This window comes from Quercus robur, chromosome 11, assembly GCF_932294415.1.
Source record: "Quercus robur chromosome 11, dhQueRobu3.1, whole genome shotgun sequence".
Classification (NCBI taxonomy): Eukaryota; Viridiplantae; Streptophyta; class Magnoliopsida; order Fagales; family Fagaceae; genus Quercus; species Quercus robur.
The window spans coordinates 6,860,249-6,880,184 of NC_065544.1; the positions used below are offsets into that span (position 1 = coordinate 6,860,249).

The following is a 19,936-nucleotide window of genomic DNA, read 5'->3' on the forward strand; positions in this document are numbered from 1 at the left end:
AGAAGATAATGATGATCACCCCATTAACAAAGGCCAAATAGGAGAAATGAATGGATAGTGGGGGGATGCAATTCTGAGGAAAGAAAGGAGTAAGGGAGATAGAGAGAGGATAAAATTGAGAAAGAGAGAAAAATGACTCCATTGGTCCCTTAACCTAGGATAACCTAAGGTAGGATACCCAGACCCACCAAATAAATAAATTGTGAGCCCAAATAGTGGTTTGGCCTAGCAAGTCCGTCTTTGGTGCCTACAATTGGCGCCTACCGTGGGGCTCTCCTATGATGTTGTAGTTCTAGAGTGACTCAAACTCGGGGACAATGTCTGAAAGGCGTTCGGAGGACCATGCGGGAACCGGATCCGTAGGGTCCTCTCGGGGGTCAAGTTGGTGAGAGCACAAACAGAAACAACGAGAAGATAGGAGGCCTGACCAACTAGAAGTGATGTCCAGCACAGGAAAGGGTTCGTACCAAACCTAACAGACGATTTCTGGTGCCATGGGACGTTGGCAAAGGGAGGAACTGGATGAAGAGCTCGAACGGCTCCACAGATTAGTCAAGGGTTTGGAGTTGGAGGTAAGGGGTAGACACCGGGGAGGAGACAGAAATGACTGGCAACAGGACGAGATAGGGGGAAATAAATATGAAGAGGGATCCAATCAGTCTGGACCTTGATTGCAGCGAAGTCGTTCACATTCCTGGGAATCCTGTCGGTACCAAGACCGTTCGCACTCGAGAGGGTCCCAACGAAATAGGAATCGATCTACCTCCCGGGAAACGGGACAATGCAGGGGCCGTTCACATTCTCGGGATAATCAAGTGAGGGAATCACTCTCCCCAGAAGAGAGGCATCCCCTGAATGCTGCCACGGACGCCATGAGTTGCGCTTTGCGAAAAAGAGCTCGGTCCCCGTTTTCGAATGAAATCAAGTGAGCTGAAATGCCGGACAGGTTTGCCCGCTCGCCTTTCAACTGCTATGACGGGAAGACTGATCCGGTAGAACACGTCAGCCATTATATTCTGATGATGTCTTTGTATACTTATAACGATGCGCTCATGTGCAAGGTACTTCCCTTGAGTTTGGGACCGACTGCATTGAGTGGTTTAATGGGTTACGGAAAAGATCCATACATAGTTTCTCCAAGCTAATTCAAGAGTTTGGAGTCCGGTTTGTGACGTGCAGCCGAGTACCTCAGCCAGTAGACGCGCTTCTCTTAATGAAAATGAGGGCGAGAGAGACCCTCCGTAGTTACGCCAGCCGGTATTGGGAGCTATACAATGAGATTGGCGGAGATAACGAAAGGGTGGTGGCGAGCACATTTAGGATGGGGTTGCTCGAGGATTCCGGGCTACGAGAGTGTTAAACCAAGAAGCCGCCCAAAGGCCTGTGGTAGCTTATGAGATGCATCGAGGAATACAAACGATTAGAAGATGATCGACTGCAGAGCAAAGGCAAAGCGTCGTTGATAACTCGTCCTTGGCAGACAGGTTTCCCGTTCAGGCCTCGTGGGGGTCTGGCCATTCAAGAACTAGCCACACAAATGGGAGAAGTGATCGTGACGTTTAAGGAACAGGTACACAAAATTCTTGATAGGATCAAACATGAGCCGTATTTTCGATGGCCGAACAAGATGGGAGGGGACCCATCTAGAAGGAACCAAAATCTGTATTGCACTTATTTCCGAGACAAGGGTCATACCATCGAACAATGCCGGGTACTAAAGGACCACCTTGGGAAACTAGTCAAGGTCGGGCACTTAAAGGATTTCGTGCTAAACTTGGGGGACAGAGTACTAGGGCAAGATACCCGGCAAAGGGGAAACCCTCTCCCACCCTCTGTGAGGGTAATTGAAGTAATCCATGTTGCGTCGGAGAAGCTCATTGTAGCAAAGAGGAAAGGAGTGTTGATAGTGGTACCGGTAGAAGGTAACCTGGGTCTACAGTCGCCGGGTAAGAGGATGAAGTTTGCACGGGAGCCCGTCTCGTTTGACGATGACGATTTAGAGGGGACGATTCAGCTACATGATGACGCATTAGTGGTCGCGTCCTAGATAAACGGCTTCTTAGTAAAAAGGGTGATGATAGACTAGGGAAGTGGGGCCGACATGATGTACCCCGATCTATTCAAGGGACTCGGTCTAAAGAAGGAGGACCTTATAAAGCACACTTCACCCTTGGTTGTGTTTGATGGCAAAGTAGTGATTCTAGAGGGGCAAATCTCTCTCCCCGTGATTATGGGAGGGAAAGAGGTATCTGTAACGTTCATAATAGTAAGTTCATTTTCCCTGTATACTACCATCCTGGGAAGACCATGGATCCATTCAATGAGGGCCGTCCTATCAACGCTACATGTAAAGACTAAATTCCCAATTGAGAGGGGTGTCATTGTAATAAAAGGGGACAAGCAAGCGGCCAGACAGTGCCTTACTGCTGTAGTGAACTGGAAGCGGGGGAATCAGGTTAGTTAGGGAGGAATCATTGGACAACTGATCGGAGACGAGGAGACTAGGCGGCTTGAACAGGGGCGTGTTGAATAGGGAGATGTGTCCCAGAAATACCCATTATAGCAATTAAAGGACCCTCGAGAAGGAATGGGGTCTGGCTGCTCTGAGGAGTTAGTAAAGGTAAAAATACTGCCAGACACTAATAAATATTTTCAGGTCAGAGCAAGCATGAGTTGCGAGGAAAGGGTCCAAATATTACTATTTCTAGTAAAACTTAGATGTTTTCACTTGGGATCCTTATGAAGTCCCCAGGGTCGATCCTGGGTTTATTGTCCACAAACTTAATGTAGACCCTTCATATCCCCCAAAGAAGTAGAAGTCAAGAAGGTCGGTCAAAGACCACGTTGAGGTAGTAAGACAGGAGGTAGAGAAGCTGAAGGAGGCAAGAGCAATAAGAGAGACCATTTTCCCAGAATGGTTGGCGAATACAGTGGTTTTCCAGAAGAAGAACGACAAATGGAGGGTTTGTGTGGATTTCACGGATTTGAATCGGGCATGCCCAAAGGACCCGTTCCCCATGCCAAAGATTGATCAATTAGTGAACGCCACTTACGGGCACCCAAGGATGAGCTTCCTAGATGCCTTCCAAGGGTACCATCAGATTGCCCTGGCCGGTGAAGATCAGGAGAAAACGGCGTTTATATCCCCCGATGCTAATTATCATTACACCGTGATGCCAATCCTGACCAGATAGAAGCCGTGAAGCATCTCCGGTCACTGAGCAACCCGAAAGAAGTTCAGGTATTGACCGGGATGCTGACCGCTCTCAACTTGTTCTTCTCAAAATTTTTAGATCGTTGCCATCCTTTTTATCAGCTATTGAAGAAGTGGAAAGGGTTTCAGTGGGATGATGAATGTGAAAATGCTTTCCTGAACCTTAAGGAGTACTTAGTGCGAGCACCGATGTTGAGTGCACCTGAGCCCAGAGAGGAATTGTTTATGCACCTCTCGGTGTCCGAACATGCTGTAAGTGCTGTGCTTTTAAGGGACCAAGGAGTACAACAGCTCGTGTATTATATCAGCAAGACTCTAGTTGATGCCAAGACCAGGTATTTGCCCTTGGAGAAATTGGTGTTGGCCCTAGTGCACATTACCAGGAAGTTACCTCAGTACTTCCAAGCTCATACCGTGTATGTACTGACCGAACATCCCTTATAGTCATTATTGAAAAGATCCGATCTCACGGGGCAAATAGATAAATGGGGGACACAGCACGGGGCATTCGATGTGAGGTATAAGCTGAGAAGTGCAGTAAAGGGGCAGGTATTAGCGGATTTTGTAGCAGAATTCTCTTCTAAAAGGGAAATGGTCTGTCAGTTGGGACATTGCCCGTGGAAGGTACATGTGGATGGGGCTTCCAGTGCAAAAGGGGCTGGAGCCGGGGTAGTCATAATCACCCTGGAGGGAATTCTCTTGGAGTATTCGTTTAGGTTAGGGTTTAATGCCTCCAACAATGAGGCAGAGTATGAAGCTTTGCTTGTTGGATTGAGGGCAGTTACATGATTAGAGGCCCGAGATGTAGAGATTTATTCGGATTCAAGACTTATAGTTAACCAGGTGCAGGGGAGTTTTGAGGCTCGAGATCCTCGAATGAAAGCATACTTAGACTTGGTGAAGCAGGTCATGGACGGCTTTTGTATAGTTAAGGTGATTCAAGTGGCCCAAGCACAGAACAGACATGCTAACTCTTTCACCACTCTAGCATCGTCAATTGCCAAGGATATTCCCTGGCTTATCAGAGTGGAACTCGTCCCCGAGCCCAGCATTAAGGTGGTAGGAAATGAGGGGGTTGCGAGAGTCGAAGTTACAGCAGTCGCAACACTTGGACCGAGCTGGATGGATCCCATCGTAGATTTCTTGGCCGATGACCAGATTCCGGATGATGAAAAGGAGGCCAACAAGGTCCGCAGGGTGGCTTCCCGGTATTGGTTGTCCGTAGACCGAAAACTCTATCATAGGTCATTCGAAGGGCCATATCTGTCATGCTTACACCCGAAGAAAGTATGCCAACTCCTGGCCGAGTTACATGAAGGGGTATGCGGCAGCCATATTGGGGGATGGTCACTGGCGCACCGGGCAATGACTAAAGGATTCTGATGGCCCTAGATGCAGAAGGACGTCACGGAATACGGTCGGAAGTGTAAGTAGTGTCAGAAGCACACCCCACAGATACACCGTCCTACCGGGCATTTGAACCAGATTAGCAGTCCATGGCCCTTCGCACAATGGGGGCTGGACATACTCGAGCCATTTCCCCGAGCAATGGGCAATCGAAGATTCGTGTTGATGGCCGTTGATTACTTCACCAAATGGGCGGAGGTAGAGGCCTTGGCCAATATCCAGGACGTAGATGTGAAGAAATTCGTATGGAAGAACATAATCACCAAGTTCGGGGTCCTGGACTCCCTTATATCGGATAACAGGCTATAGTTTGACAGTCGAGGTTTCCGTGAATTTTGCAGCAATCTCGGCATCAGGAACAGGTACTCTACTCTGGCGTATCCCCAGGGCAATGGCCAGGCTGAGGCCGTGAACAAGGTGATCGTGAACGGCTTGAAGCAAAGGTTGGAAGGAGCAAAGGGCAACTAGGCTAAAGAACTACCAACTATTTTGTGGGCATACCAGACAACTCCTCGAAGATCCACGGGTGAAACCCCATTCTCTCTCACTTACGGAGCTGAAGCCGTGATACTAGCTAAGGTCAATTTAGGTAGTGCACGAGTTTCAGAATTCAATATGAAACGGAACGAAGTTCAGCTGATGGAGCACCTAGATCTACTTGAAGAACACCGAGAAGCAACAACCATAAGGCTAGCAGAGTATCAGCAAAAGCTTGCCCGGCGCTACAACGAAGGTGTTAGGGTGAGAGAATTCAGTGCCGGAGACCTAGTACTAAGAAAGGCAGTAGGAAGCATGCAGGATACAAATGCCGGGAAGCTAGCCTAAACTTGGGAAGGGCTGTACAGAGTTACAGCTATTGCAGGTGTGGAGGCGTATTATCTTGAAGACATGAACGAAGTACCATTACCCCGACCGTAGAATGCTTATAATTTTAAGAGGTTTTATCATTGACCGTCCATGCGTGAAAAAAAATGTACATTGTACTAGCTCATATGATAGAAATGCAACTAGTTCATTCTTGCCGGGCAAAATCTTTTTGTTCACTATGTCTGGTTGATGGACAAGTGGGAAGCTAAGGAAATTCAAGCAGCTCAAAAACATCTCTAAGGACAAAAGCCTGCTTCTCTATTCGATTCCTATCACTGAGCAGGTGGAAACTTTACTAAAATATTTCTAAGGACAGAAACCTGCTTCCCAGTTTGATCCCTATCACCGAGCAGGTGGAAACCTTACTAAAATATTTCTAAGGACAAAAGCCTGCTTCTCGGTTCGATTCCTATCACCAAGCAGGTGGAAACCTTACTAAAATATTTCTAAGGACAAAAGCCTGCTTCTCGGTTCGTTTCCTATCACTGAGCAGGTGGAAACCTTACTAAAATATTTCTAAGGATAGAAGCTTACTTCTCAGTTCGATTCCTATCGCCGAGCAGGTGGAAACCTTACTAAAATTTCTAAGGACAAAAGCCTGCTTCTTAGTTCGTTTCCTATCACCGAGCAGGTGGAAACCTTACTAAAATATTTCTAAGGATAGAAGCCTACTTCTCAGTTCGATTCCTATCACCGAGTAGGTGGAAACCTTACTAAAATATTTCTAAGAACAGAAGCCTGCTTCTTGGTTCGATCCCTATCACTGAGCATGTGGAAACTTTACTAAAATATTTCTAAGGATAGAAGCCTGCTTCTCGGTTCGATTCCTATCACCGAGCAGGCGGAAACCTTACTAAAATTGTTAGTTTTTAGACCCCTTAAAACACAATTGGATTAACCTAGGTAATTAGTAAAGTTGTTACTTAGTCCAAATTCCAAATCTAGGTTATCACAATCAAACAATCATATCATGCAAAGCAGTGGAAAGATAAATAACACAACGATATGATAACCCAGGAAAACAAAACCAGTAAAAAACCTAGGGAGGATTTAACCTAGCTATCCTCAAGATAAAAAGCAAATCCACTAGAAAGAATCCAAGTTCATACAATAAGACTTACAAGCCCCCACGCTCGATTTCTTATTGCTACCAACCAGTAGAACTTACTGACACGACCACATCCAAGCTCCAAATCCACAGACTCCTTCTTTCTTTGGCCTTTGCAAAACACAAATACCCCCGTTTGTGACTTTGAGATCCCACTCAAAGGTTTAGTAACACAAACTCTCCTGTTTGTGACTCTAAGACCACCCTTGAAGGTTTAGATCATCAACACCTTTGATGACAAGAGAAGGCAGCAACTTCTACAATACCGGATCTTGAGATTCTTCAAGGAATAGCACTGGTAGAAGACATAAGAGAGCATTTTAGGAACAAAACCCTAAATACAAAAGAGGCACACTCTTTTCTCTCTAAAAATCCACTTAAAAACATGCTTAGGGTTTCCTTTATAGACTAGGAGAAGTAGATTAGAAGCCCTAATCCTAAATGGGCTTGAGCTGCTGTTTGGGCTTAATTAAAATTCTGCAGATACGACTTTCGATAAATCGAGCCTATCTTTTGATCGATCGAACCAGACAGATTATGAAATCTTTTTCCTGCAACTTGTATGTTCTTGAATCTTGACTTGAATCACCTTGAGTATTGTCTAATAATACTTATAGACTCTAAGATTTATATCTAGACAAGTTTGTGCTCACGATTTGCCAATTGTTCTAAACATTTAGAACCTAACAAAAACATTTCTAAGGATAGAAGCTTGCTTTTCGGTTCAATCCCCATCACCGAGCAGGCAGAAAACTCACTCGGAATTCCAGAAAGCACAATTCGACTTCCCGGTTCAACCCCAATCAACCAGCAAGGGAAAGCCACGTATACACTTGCAGAAACTTTGAAACAAACACAAGAAGGAGAAAATATACATGCATCATCACAATTGATTGGAAAATAACACAAGTTTGAAATCAAGCATGATAAATCAATTTTGTCATCACCAAAACCCGGTGATATTGAGATTCAAAGCCCGAGCAAATTGTTTAAAACCAGGAAATAATTGTCTAGCCGCCACAGCCCGGCGACTTGGGCAAATCAACTCGAAATTAAATAAAAACTATAAGAATAAAAGCGAATAAAAGAAATGTAAAGCAAGTTTGGCAATTAGGAAGAAAGTTCCACAGGCTGCATCTTAGAGGTCATCTCGGCGGAGTGGTGCTTGGGCAGGAGGGGCTAGGAATGGGCATCTTCACCTTGAGGGCCTTTAGTGGGAGGGTTACTGGTTACTTCTACCCCGATCATCTCCACGTGGGCATCAATTTGCTCCACCAGCTCTCTCAAACTATTTGTCTCCTCCTCTTCGTTTGGACCAGCTGGGTTTTTAGCTGTAGGGACAGAGACTAGAACGGGGATTTGATCAGGGTCCCTAAGAGGGGAGTCATCGGGCACCCCTAGGGCCTGTAGAGCAGCCATCCAGCCCTTCAGGAAAGATAGCTGCCGAGCTTGCATAACCACCGGCTCTACGCTCTTCTCGGCATCGGCAAACCCCTCATCGTACCACTTACTCTCACAAGCTTCAAGGGCTGCCCGTAGATCAGCAACCTTTTTAGATAGAGTGGAGTTCAGGCTTGCTATTTTGACCAGCTTCACTTTTGTTTCATTCTGCCGTGCCACCAACTCCGCCGATTTCTTCTCTGCCAAAACCCGAGATTTCTCCACAGCAGCAGCCTTCTTCTCGACAGATTCGGCAATTTTTGTTTTGTCCTTAGCCATTTTCACAGCCTCTTCCTTACTCGCTTTCTCCTGATCAACCTCCTCGGTAAGATCCTTCACCCTCTCATTCAGTATATGGGGTGGAGTCTGCTGCTGAACGGCCTGGCTTGCCCTAGGGATGAAACGGCTGACAGTCAAAGTCCTTCTGGTCACTATGTCTTTAGGAGTGGAATGGGTCCTGGAAGAGTCACTAGACTTCGCGGCTTCTTGCGCGGCTACTTGAACCGGATTCACGAGTTCAGCTTGTATGGCTTCACATTGAACGGCCTCGTGAGTGCATTCCCGGAGATGCTTGGATGCTACTTCGGCCGATTTGTCCTTTATAGGCGCGAGTTCGTCCGAACAAGTATACCGCGGGACGAGGTCACGAGCTTCTTCTATAGTAATGCTAGAGGGGAGGAAGTTCACGTGCTGAACATCTATATAAGAAATGAGTGGGCTATCTACAATGAGGGCTTGGCTGAAAGGTTGCTAAGTGGAGTATACCGGGTCTACGCCGAGGATGAGGTGAGAAGCATGAAGTTGCCTGTCCCGGTGAATGAAGATCTCGGACCTTAGCACAAAATTTAAGTCTCGGACGTGAACTGTTCTGATATCTTGAGTGAACACTGAACCGTCTGCAGCGAAAAGAAAACGAATCAAGGTTAAAGTAAATCATGTATTTACAAATTTAGGAAACATGAGGAATTGAAGGTTAGGACGATCCAACTTCGTACTGTGACAAAGGGGGAGAGATGTCACTGGCAAACCAATTGCTGTGCACCCAAATAAATTCCCCAACAGAATTCCTATTAGAGTACGGCAAACAAGAAATCAGCCGTACCCTGTTATCTCTAGTCTTTAAGTAATAGTTTGATTTCTTCTTTCCACAAAGGCTGTACATGTGGTTTATGTCGTAGTGGTCTAATTGTAAGCCGAACGTTTGGTTCAGCTTACCCACACAACTCACTACCCAGTAAAAGTTGGGGGGAAGTTGGTCGGCACTCAACCCATAGTATTTAAGGGTGTTAAGTAGAAGCGGATCTATGGGAAACCTGACCTCGCCTTCTGGGATGGACATCAGCGGGAAAAAGGCCGTGCCTGCCCCTCTGTGGAGGGCGATTTCACTTTCGTGACAATAAGCCAACTCCACATCATCAGGGACGCTAAAGGCTTGCCTAAAGATGACTAAGGGAGCTCCGGCGTTCAAGAGGTAAGCAAAACCCATCCTATGACTAGAAATTAAAAAGGGGCTCTGGGGAAGGAAATGAAAATAAAGGAAAGGGGAAGAAAACTTACTTCTGGCTCTAAGGGAGAGGAGGATTCTGGGTTAGTAGACTGGTGTGTAAGAGAATGCTCGGCAGAGAGAAGTTTCGAAATGATAGAGAGTGAAAAGTGAGAAAATGGATTAAGATGGGTTATTTATAGGAGCCAAGGAAAGCATCAATTGGTGTGCAATGAGTAACATTAATTAGCAATGATGAAGTAAAAAGGGAGTGACCTTAGAAATGCCCAGAGAAATCCACACGTGCGCCTCGTTTTGTGAACCGCTAGGTAATAATGACGGCAGAGCCACAGCATCTGAAGCGACGCGTCTTTTGAAAAGCGCATTTATGGACCGTTGTAACCCCCCAAGCACGTCCGTTGGATTTCTTAGGCAAAACACTACCTCTTTGACTCCTTGATTCATCCTCGGGGACCGAGGACGAACCAAGGGGGAGCTATTGTACGGCACCTAATGCCCAAGTTCATATTGGGCCTTGGACCATGAATCAATGATATAGGCCAAAAATCCAACCTTCACATCAACAAGAGCCCCGGCCCAAACCCATGAATAGTTACCAACGTGGACTGAGTGTTGTCCGGACACTTAGAAGGTGGATTGTGTACGCCTTGCTCACAGGATGCTAGGGAAACCATTTTCGGGTACTATGCATATGCTCGGTCACATTGCCTGGACACATTGCCGTTTAAGTGCCTAGCAGAACCTTAGGAAACTCTGCTGCTGAACACATTAACTGAAGTGGGAACCATTTCCAAAGCCACTCGTTCCTAAAAATCCACTTAAGCCCATTGACATTGGACCCTTCTTTGCACTAAGGGAGAAGATAATGATGATCACCCCATTAACAAAGGCTATAAATAGGAGAAATGAATGGATAGTGGGGGGATGCAATTCTGAGGAAAGAAAGGAGTAAGGGAGATAAAGTGAGGATAAAATTGAGAAAGAGAGAAAAATGACTTCATTGGGTCCCTTAGCCTAGGACAACCCAAGGTGGGATACCCAAACCCACCAGATAAATAAATTGTGAGCCCAAATAGTGGTTTGGCCCAGCAAGCCCGTCTTTGGTGCCTACAGATGCTATCAAATTTCTTTTTTAATCTAATAATTGTGGGAGGGGCAATTTGCACCCTAAATGTCAGTTAAATTACAGGACTTTGACAGGATACCAACAATTCTAACCATATCTATAAAAATTTTCATAAGAACGAACCCTTCCTCCATGGTAGGAAAAAATGGTTTTTTTTTTTTTTTTTTTTTTTGGGAGTGGGGGTGGGAGAAATTTTTTGGGTAAAAAAGAGAAATATACTCATTTTTGCAAAGTCCCTTATTTCATATTTTTTACATTATTAATACCGGAAGATCAAATTAATGGACTACAACGAATCAAGAGGGTTTTTTTTTTTTTTTTTTCTATGTTTATTTATAATGAATACATCTATTTTTTCTTTTTTTCTTTTTTTTTTTGAGAAGGAAATACGTTTCTTTTAGATCATGATTATATTAAAATTTTTATAGACTGTGATTTATAAAATATCTTTTTAGTTTTAGATCTTTCAATAATAACTCTTTTCTCTCATAGATATTTCAAATTTATTCACATATCATTCTAGGAATTTTTCTATTTGATTGTATAGTATATGTCGAACTATGTCATGCACACAACACTAAACAGATACTCATTCTTTTTCCCCACAAGAAATTATTTATCTTTTTTAATCTTTAGATTATATCAATTTAAACATCTGTAATCAGTCAAATGTTTTTTTTTTTTTTTTTTTAATGATACTTTGATAGTAAGATTTTTCTTTTCCATGAACAAACTCCCTCCAAACATTTTTCTTTGTCTAGTTCAAATTCGCACATTCTTTTCAAAAATTCGATTAAATACGTGTTCAGTGATAGCTAAACTTTTGTGGACTCGATAGAAGCTTTTGTAAACTTTTGCCACTACAAGAAATACGTATTACACTATTACGTACTACAGTATTAGTAAACAATTTCATGTACTTTCTCCTCTAATAACGGTGTCAACAAATGATATAGATAAAAAGAAATAAGTAAATATGTTTTTTAATCCTCAACTTTTAAGGTTAGTTTCGTTTTTCTTCAACAATTTCTCTGTATTTATTTAGTTCTTACTATTTAGATCACGTAGTTGCTTTAGTGGTTTTAGAGATTGGCGATACTGCTTGCAACGTGGCAGAATTAAAGCCTGATTTTTTGTAGTATTGATGAGTTGGCTATGGTAGGGGTAGCTCCACATTGAACCTGGGTGGTCACAGACCAACCTGACGTGGAAAAAAATTATATTATATATAAAATTTAAAAATTTTATGATTTTTTTTACCATTGAAAAATATGTGACCACCCTAAATATTTTTATGCCCAACATAATTAAACTTCGGATAAAATTTGACAAAAAAAAAAAAAAAAAAACTTGGTTGTAGACTATGGCTACAACTTTACTTTAATATTTTTTTATTTGATGTGAATTTTGACAAATCCACCACTGGATTTCATTTCTTTTTATATTTTCCATGCTTACTGTCAAGTTCTAAAAATTTAGGTCTAAATATTTAGAATCACATTTGTATTGTGTTGGCAAACTGATAAAAAAACATGTCTAGTCTAGGTTTTTAGGCAATGCTTAAAGGTGGTTGTTTTAAGGTTCAAGTCTAACTGATTGCAGAAAAAGGAAGTGAAGTTCTACCTTGCTCAATTGATCGAGAATTAGGCTCGACTGATCGAAAATCGCAGGCACAGTTTTCTGCAGAATTTTAAACAGGCCCAAAGCCCATGAAAACATTTAGAGTTTCATCTAAACTTCTCCACATATAAAAGGGAAATCCTAGCCACGTTTTGAAAGTGTTGGAAAAGACTTGTGTGTGTTACTCTTTATAAGATCTGAAAGGTTTTATATCTTCTAACTACACAAGAATCTATCAGAGCAAAAACTACAATTAAGCGTTTGGTAGAACATAGTTGCTGCATCAAGATCATTACTGATGGTGATCTAAAACCTTTGAGTGGGATCTCAAAGTCACAAGTAAGGAGGCTTGTGTTGCTGTAAATCTAAGAAGAGAATGAGTCTGTGAATTCGGGGCTTGCACGGGTCGTGTCAATAAATTACTACTGGAGGTAGCAATAGATTTAGGCTTAAATCTAATTGTAAAAGCTTCAATTCTTTTATAGTGGATGTGTTTACCTTGAAAATAGCTAGGTTAAATCATCTCCAACTTTTTACCTTGAAACAATTCGTTTCATTGGTTTTCCTAGGTCATCATATCATGGTGTTATTTACTTTTCTGCTGCTTTGCATGATATGATTTATTTGTGTTTAATCTAGATCTGAATAATTAATCTAAGTAATCACTTGGTTAATATATTAGGTTAAACAATCTGATTTAAGGAGTTTAAACAAACAAACACTTACAAAAGTTCAATAAGATCAAAGATTAATAGCTATGTTATTGATCAATCAAATGTTTAAATTCCGAGTTTTTATAATATAAAATACATAAAAAATAAGTTTATAGATCGAATAGTAAATAACATGTGTTTTAAAAATATAAAGGGTATGCAATTTAACAGTTAGGTTTTTAAAATATGTAATCTTGTCAATTTGTTTAGTGAAAATTGTAACCTTAGACTATAACTAAGTTTGTAACTAAATTTTGTCCTTAAACTTTGGTCCCATTAACAATATATTATACCCTTACAAATATGAAGATTTCCTTTTATTAAATTTTGTATAATTTAAGTTTCATAATAACCACCCTGAAAAAAATTCTTGAAACTACCATTGGGCTATGGAGATTGCTTTGTTGGTAGCCTATTTAGAGATTGGGATTGCCAATTTCTTGTTTGGATGTTGAGAAAATGTCAAAAACTCTAGATAGTTTTATATCTTTATGTAGTTTTTAAATTTTAGAAAACGATTTGAAATTTAATTTCTTTGGCTATTTATTTGGCTTTGGCTTGTTTTGATTGAGATGGTATGTCCTAATTGAACCAACTAGCACTTGCTATAGCCTAGGTGGTTTTTAACCATTACATCACTAACTTGAAGGAAAGCATTATAAACAATCTCAAATATTAGAAAATAAAAAAATAAAAAAATTGAAACCGCCACTGGGCTATGGAGATTGCTTTGTTGGTAGCCTATTTAGAGATTGGGATTGCCAATTTCTTGTTTGCATGCCGAGAAAATGCCAAAAACTCTAGGTCGTTTTATATCTTTATGTAGTTTTTAAATTTTAGAAAATGATTTGAAATTTAATTTTTTTTGGCTATTTAATTGGCTTTGGCTTGCTTTGATTGAGATGGTATGTCCTAATTGAACCAACTAGCAGTTGCTACTGTTAGGTTCTAAAGACTTAGGTATTTATGTATTTAGAACTCTAATGTATATTGTTGGCAAACCATGATCAAAACAATGTGTTTAGAAATGTTTTAGTCTTGCTCAGAGTTGTATATTTTATGTAAAGTTGGAATCGAGCTAATGCAGAAAGTATTGTGCATTTTAGCCTAGCTCGATTGATCGAAGTTTAGGCTCGATCGATCAAATCTCGAGCAGAATGTGTTTTTCTGCAGATTTCCAACTTAGCCCTAGTTGTTTAAAACGTTTAGGGTTTTCTAATTTGTCCTAAGTATAAAAGGCAAACCCTAACCACGTTTTAGTGTTGCTCATATTGCTGTTTGTGTAAATCTCTTGTGAGATCTAGAGGAGTTTTCCTTTACACAAACTTAGGGTTTTCAAGGAGGAGATTTTATCCACACCTTAATGATCAACTCAGTTGCTGTCATTGAAGTTTAAAGAAAACACAAGCGGGTGTGCTTGTATCTGGTGGTGAATCCAAGAAAGAAGGAGTATGTGGATTCAGAGCTTGCATGTGGTCGTGTCAGTAAGTTCTACTGGTTGGTAGCAATAAGAAGTCGAGCGTGGGAGCCTGCAAGTCTTATTGTATGAACTTCGATTCTTTCAAGATAGTGGATTCAAGTTTACTTTGAGGATAGTTAGGTCAAATCCGCCCCAAGTTTTTACCGATTTGGTTTCCTGGGTGATCATATCTTTGAGTTATTTATCTTTTCCCTGCTTTGCATGATATGATCTTTATGATTGTGATAACCTAGATTTGTTAAATTGGACTAAGTAACAACTTGGCTAATTACCTAAGTTAATTCAATTGTGTTTTAAGGGGTCTAAAAACTATCAGCTACAACTTAGGTGGTTTTTAATTATTACATCATTAACATGAAGGAAAGCATTATAAACAATCTCAAATATTAGAAAATAAAGTAAAAAAATTTGAATTTTAAGAACTAAAATCAAAATTACCTCCTATGTAAATAAATAAATAAATAAATCAAAACTCAATCTTAATTGTAGGGTGTAATTTGCCCTGAGTATTTATTATTATTATTCTCTGGACAATGAAAAATTAATTAATTAATTGACATGGTTTGGGATAGATTCAATAGGATTCATATTTATGGCTTCTACTCATTGAAGATGAATCATGTAAACTATTAGGCGAAGAAAGTAAGGGTATGTTTGGTAACTATTTTTCTCCTTATTTATGTTTTCAAAAATAATTTTCTATTTTTGAAACTAAAAAACTTGTTTGGCAACCCAAAATAGATAGAAAACAAAAACTATTCTCAAAACTCAATTTGTGAAGGAAATTGAAAACATGTAAAAGGCTGTTTACAGTTTCTAAATTTCAAAAGTCAATGAAAATATGCATTTAATTTAATGAATCTATTTCATTTAATAAGTTAGCATTAGAGTTCAAATCTTAGTAACAACATATTTTTCTATTTTTCTATTTTTTTCTTAAAAAAATTATCTTTTTAATTTCAACTAACCATATATTTTTTTGATTTTAGAAATACAAGAAAATTTTCTTTTTATATTCCCAAAAACAAGTTTTTGAAAATAGAAAACAAAAACTGTTACCTAACATAACCTTAGTGTTCCTCACCATCAAGTCAAGACACTAATGATTTTTTTTTAATTTTTTTTTTCATATGGACAGAATTTAAGCCAAGTTTCTTATGGACGGAATTCAAGACACTATATATATAGATATATATATATATATATATATATTCTTTTACTAGTTAAACCAACTAGAACCCACATCCACATAGAAATATGATAATTAAATAGATCGATATGACATATTGAATGTAACTTACATGTGGCCTTGTAATTTTATTTATTTATAAAATTAGAAGTAATAGCATTTTTTAAAACTTAAAATTTAATCAACTTATAGTTTCTTTTTCTAATGAACGAAAAAAAGAAGAAGTAATCGAACTCATTTATTCCAAGTAGTTCTGATGAGTTCATCAAATTTACTCGTTCAAGATTTCTGGTTTTAAGCACGTCTTGTTCATCAAATAGGAAGCCAATGGCTACAACCAAAGATTAATGTGCAATTTAGTATTAAGGGTCTTAGATATTGGTATCATGACAATGTTTGGCTACAATCTTTCTCAATCAAATTCAATATGAAATTTCAATGTAAATTTTTTTTCACGATACATATTAGTATCAATTATATGGCATGTCCCGTTATTTCAACCATTGTATATTCACGAACATAAATCTTGTTTCTCACCCTGAGCGTATGCTGCATGTCTACTTTATGTTCTACTCATTGTAGTTTGTCACAATTTTTTTTTCTCATAAAATATATCCAATGTTTAGAATGAAAAAATGATCAGATTAAATATAAATGGAACACTTAGAATTGGATAGGGAATTTTTTTTTTTTTATTTAAATATTCACAACATATACAAGTAAATTATTTTTTCTATATTCATGTGCACTTACAGATACGACACAAAGATCATTCACATCCGGGGTTATTCAAAGCCAAGGGAAAATATATATATATATATATATATATATATATATATATATAAATTTCTTTTTTGAGAAACATATGTTTTTAGACCCCTTAAACACAAACAGATTAACTTAGTTATTTAGCCAAGTGATTAACTTAGGTAAATTACGCAGATCTAGGTTAACACAAATAAATCATATCATTGAAACAGTACGGAAAATAAATAACACAACAATATGATAACCCAGGAAAACCAAACCGGTAAAAAATTTGGAGAGGATTTAACCTATCTATCCCCAAGGTAAAACAGATCCACTATGAAAGAATTGAAGTTTACACAAGAGCGACTTAGACCACTAACATCCTATTGCTACCTCGAGTAGGAAACTTACTACCATAGCCACGTGACAGCTCAAAGTTCATGGACTACTTCTTTCTTGGATTCACAACAACCACAAGTACTCCCACTTGTGTTTTCTTTAAGCTCTTTATGCAGCAACTGAAACGATCACCAAGCTCTCGACATCAATCTTGAGATTGGAAACCTTTGTTAGGACATATGTGATTCACTTGTTAGGAACATATGTCACTATTTTTATGTAATTGGCTAATCCTTTGATAAAACGCACTTTACTTGTATTTGGGTAGATCTAGGATGTGTTTAATACTTCAAGAAACAAAGTTTCAAGTTCAAGCGTTAAATATAATTGGCTAATCCTTTGATAAAAATGTAATTGAGTAATCCTTTGATAAAAATGTAATTGACTAATCCTTTGATAAAACGCATTGTACTTGTATTTGGGTAGATCTAGGATGTGTTTAATACTTCAAGAAACAAAGTTTCAAATTCAAGTGTTAAAGTCATGCAAGTCTGTCCAAGATTCAAGTGTGAAATGTGCTGTTCATTAAAGCTTGACAGCTAGTAATTTATCGAGCCTTGAAGAGCTGTTCTAGCCTATGGCTAGACAGTAGCTCGACAAATAGGGTATCTATCGAGATTTATGAAGTTCAGTTTTTCAGGATTGCTTTTCATCCAATCCATGATTTTATGTTTAGACTTTCTTTCCTCACAACCCTAGACATATAAAAGGATTATTTTAAGGGCTGTCAAGGGTAGCACAAGTTTTACAAGTGTTGAGCAAAGTTTGTTCAAGCAAATTGTAACTGGTGACAGAATTTGCCCTAGTTCATCTTTCTTGTGAAGAAATTGCTGTGTTTATGCACCGTAGGTTTTTGTAATCAAGGAGCTTTTCGATCTTCATTGTGTGATGAATTGAAGAACTTTGCAGCCAACAACCCTCTCTAGTTGGTGATTGAAGTCGCGTACTAGGATCCACGCAATAGGTTATTCACATACTAGGAGTTGTGCATTACAAATAGAGATTGTCACTATAGAACAAGTCCAATTGGGTATTGGGGTAAGGGTTCAACTGTAGGTTGGTATAAAGTACTGAGATTCCTTTACTTGTAATTGCTTGTTTTGATAATAGTAGATTCTCGGGAGTGGTGACCTTAAAATCACCCGATGGTGTTTTTGTTGTGTAGGTTTTCTCTATTCGTAAACAAATCACCGTGTCAATTTAATTTCCACTGCATACTTAGTTTAATTGGTGATTTGTTTGTGCTACCACGTACATTGCATGTTAATTTGATTAATTAATAAACTTGGCAAATTAATCAATTAATTCATCACAAGGGGTCAATACATTCTTGGCCTATCAACACTAAGTATGTATGAAGGAAAATACCTCTAGATCTCACAAGAGATTCATACACACAGCATGAACAACAACATTAAAATGTGGCTAGGATTTTTCCTTTTATGCTTAAGGCAAAATATAAAACCCTACATGTCAAACGGGTTTAGGCTGAGTTGGAAAATTCTGTAGAAAAACAATTTGCACGAGCTTCAATCGATCAAGTCTAATTCTCAATCGATCGAGCCAGACAGATTTACACAATAATTCCTGCAGTACACTCGATTCCAACTTAACACTTAAACATACTTTGAGCAAGTCTAAAATAAGACTAAATGTTTTGATCATGGTTTGCCAACATTACAAAATGAAGTTCTAATACATTTAAACCTAAAGTCTTAGAACCCAAAAAACTCCCCCTTTAGCAATCCGTGACAAAATACAAAATAAACAAAATGCTCAAAGTTTACAAATATAGCCCATTACAATAACATTGTCCAACAAAAAGAAATTCAACCTAACTACTATCTATCAGTTGCAAGTGTAGACTGTAGCACAACTGAATCAACCTATATATTCCTGTGACACTTAACAAACACATAAACGCATGTGTGGAAAATACAAGTAAAACAAAATAAATTCTTGATTTCACATAAATATAAACTACAAGACATATATCATGAATAACCTCATAAATATAAACTAATAATCAATGTAGCACAATGTGAAACAAGAAACAAAAATAAACACATGTCTCCCCCTATTATATAAAACTCATAAAAAATAAAGACATAAAAAAAAATAAAAAAAAAATACATCATGAGCCAAAACTAAGTACAAAGTGAAGCACCTAGATACAATCTAACAGGCTCCAAAGCTCAAAAAATTTCAAAAATCTCCAAAAAATCTCCATCCATATGTACTCCCCTTTTTGTGACAAATTGCTAAAGGGAAATCACCCATCATCAAAAGGAGGTGGTGGAGGTGAATGTCTAATGCTAGCCAAATCTACTTTCAAGGCCTGAAGCTCGGTAAGCACGTCCACCAAAAGCTGAGCATGAGTTGCCTAAATGGTCATGACAGTTTTCAACGTACAACGAATGCTAGAAACATCCAAAGAAGAAGGTGGAGGATCAGCGGTAGCAGTCGGATCAATGAATGCATCAGTAGCCAGATCACTTGAAAAAGAAGGAGGAGGAGGATGAGGAGGAGGTGCACTAGAGGAAGACTCTACTCTAAGGTGTTTAGAGCTAGCTCGCATCTAAGTTGCCCTCTGACTAAGGAAGGTGGCACCTATAGGAGCTATGATATGAATAGGCTCACACACCAGAAACTCCTCTAAACCTAAATGTAACAAAATCTGATGAATAAAAAGGGGGAAAAATAGACCATGAACAGTAGAACTACTCTTATGAACCTTAACCAAAAAACGAATGAAAAGATGAGAAAAACTCATAGAAGCATTTGTGACAAGAGCATACAAAAATGCACATCTCTCTAAAGGAACAATATGCAAATGAGAGATGGGCCAGATCGAATGGCAAGAAATCTAGAAAAAGAGATAATGAATCTCGGTCAACTTGTGAGAGGTGATCCGAGGATTAGAACCCCATTGGATAGAAGTCCCAGTAAGATATGACATGATGTCATCAAGGGGAGGAGACTCCTCATAAGGATAAACAGGATGTTGGACCTACGCCGTATCCAATTCTTCACATATTGAGTGTTGGAGTCATTGGAGTGGACAAAGAGGTTCGAGTAGAACTCTCTGATCAAGGTAGCCAGAGGAGGATGATCAACAT

General features: G+C 39.3%; 1 protein-coding gene across 1 annotated transcript; it reads left to right on the forward strand.

Moving 5' to 3' along the window:
• Nucleotides 1-1,393: 1,393 nt before the first annotated feature.
• Nucleotides 1,394-2,047, forward strand: LOC126704657 (uncharacterized). Its single transcript, XM_050403690.1, has one exon. It carries the CDS (start codon nt 1,394-1,396, stop codon nt 2,045-2,047), a length of 654 nt encoding a protein of 217 aa, XP_050259647.1.
• Nucleotides 2,048-19,936: the final 17,889 nt, after the last annotated feature.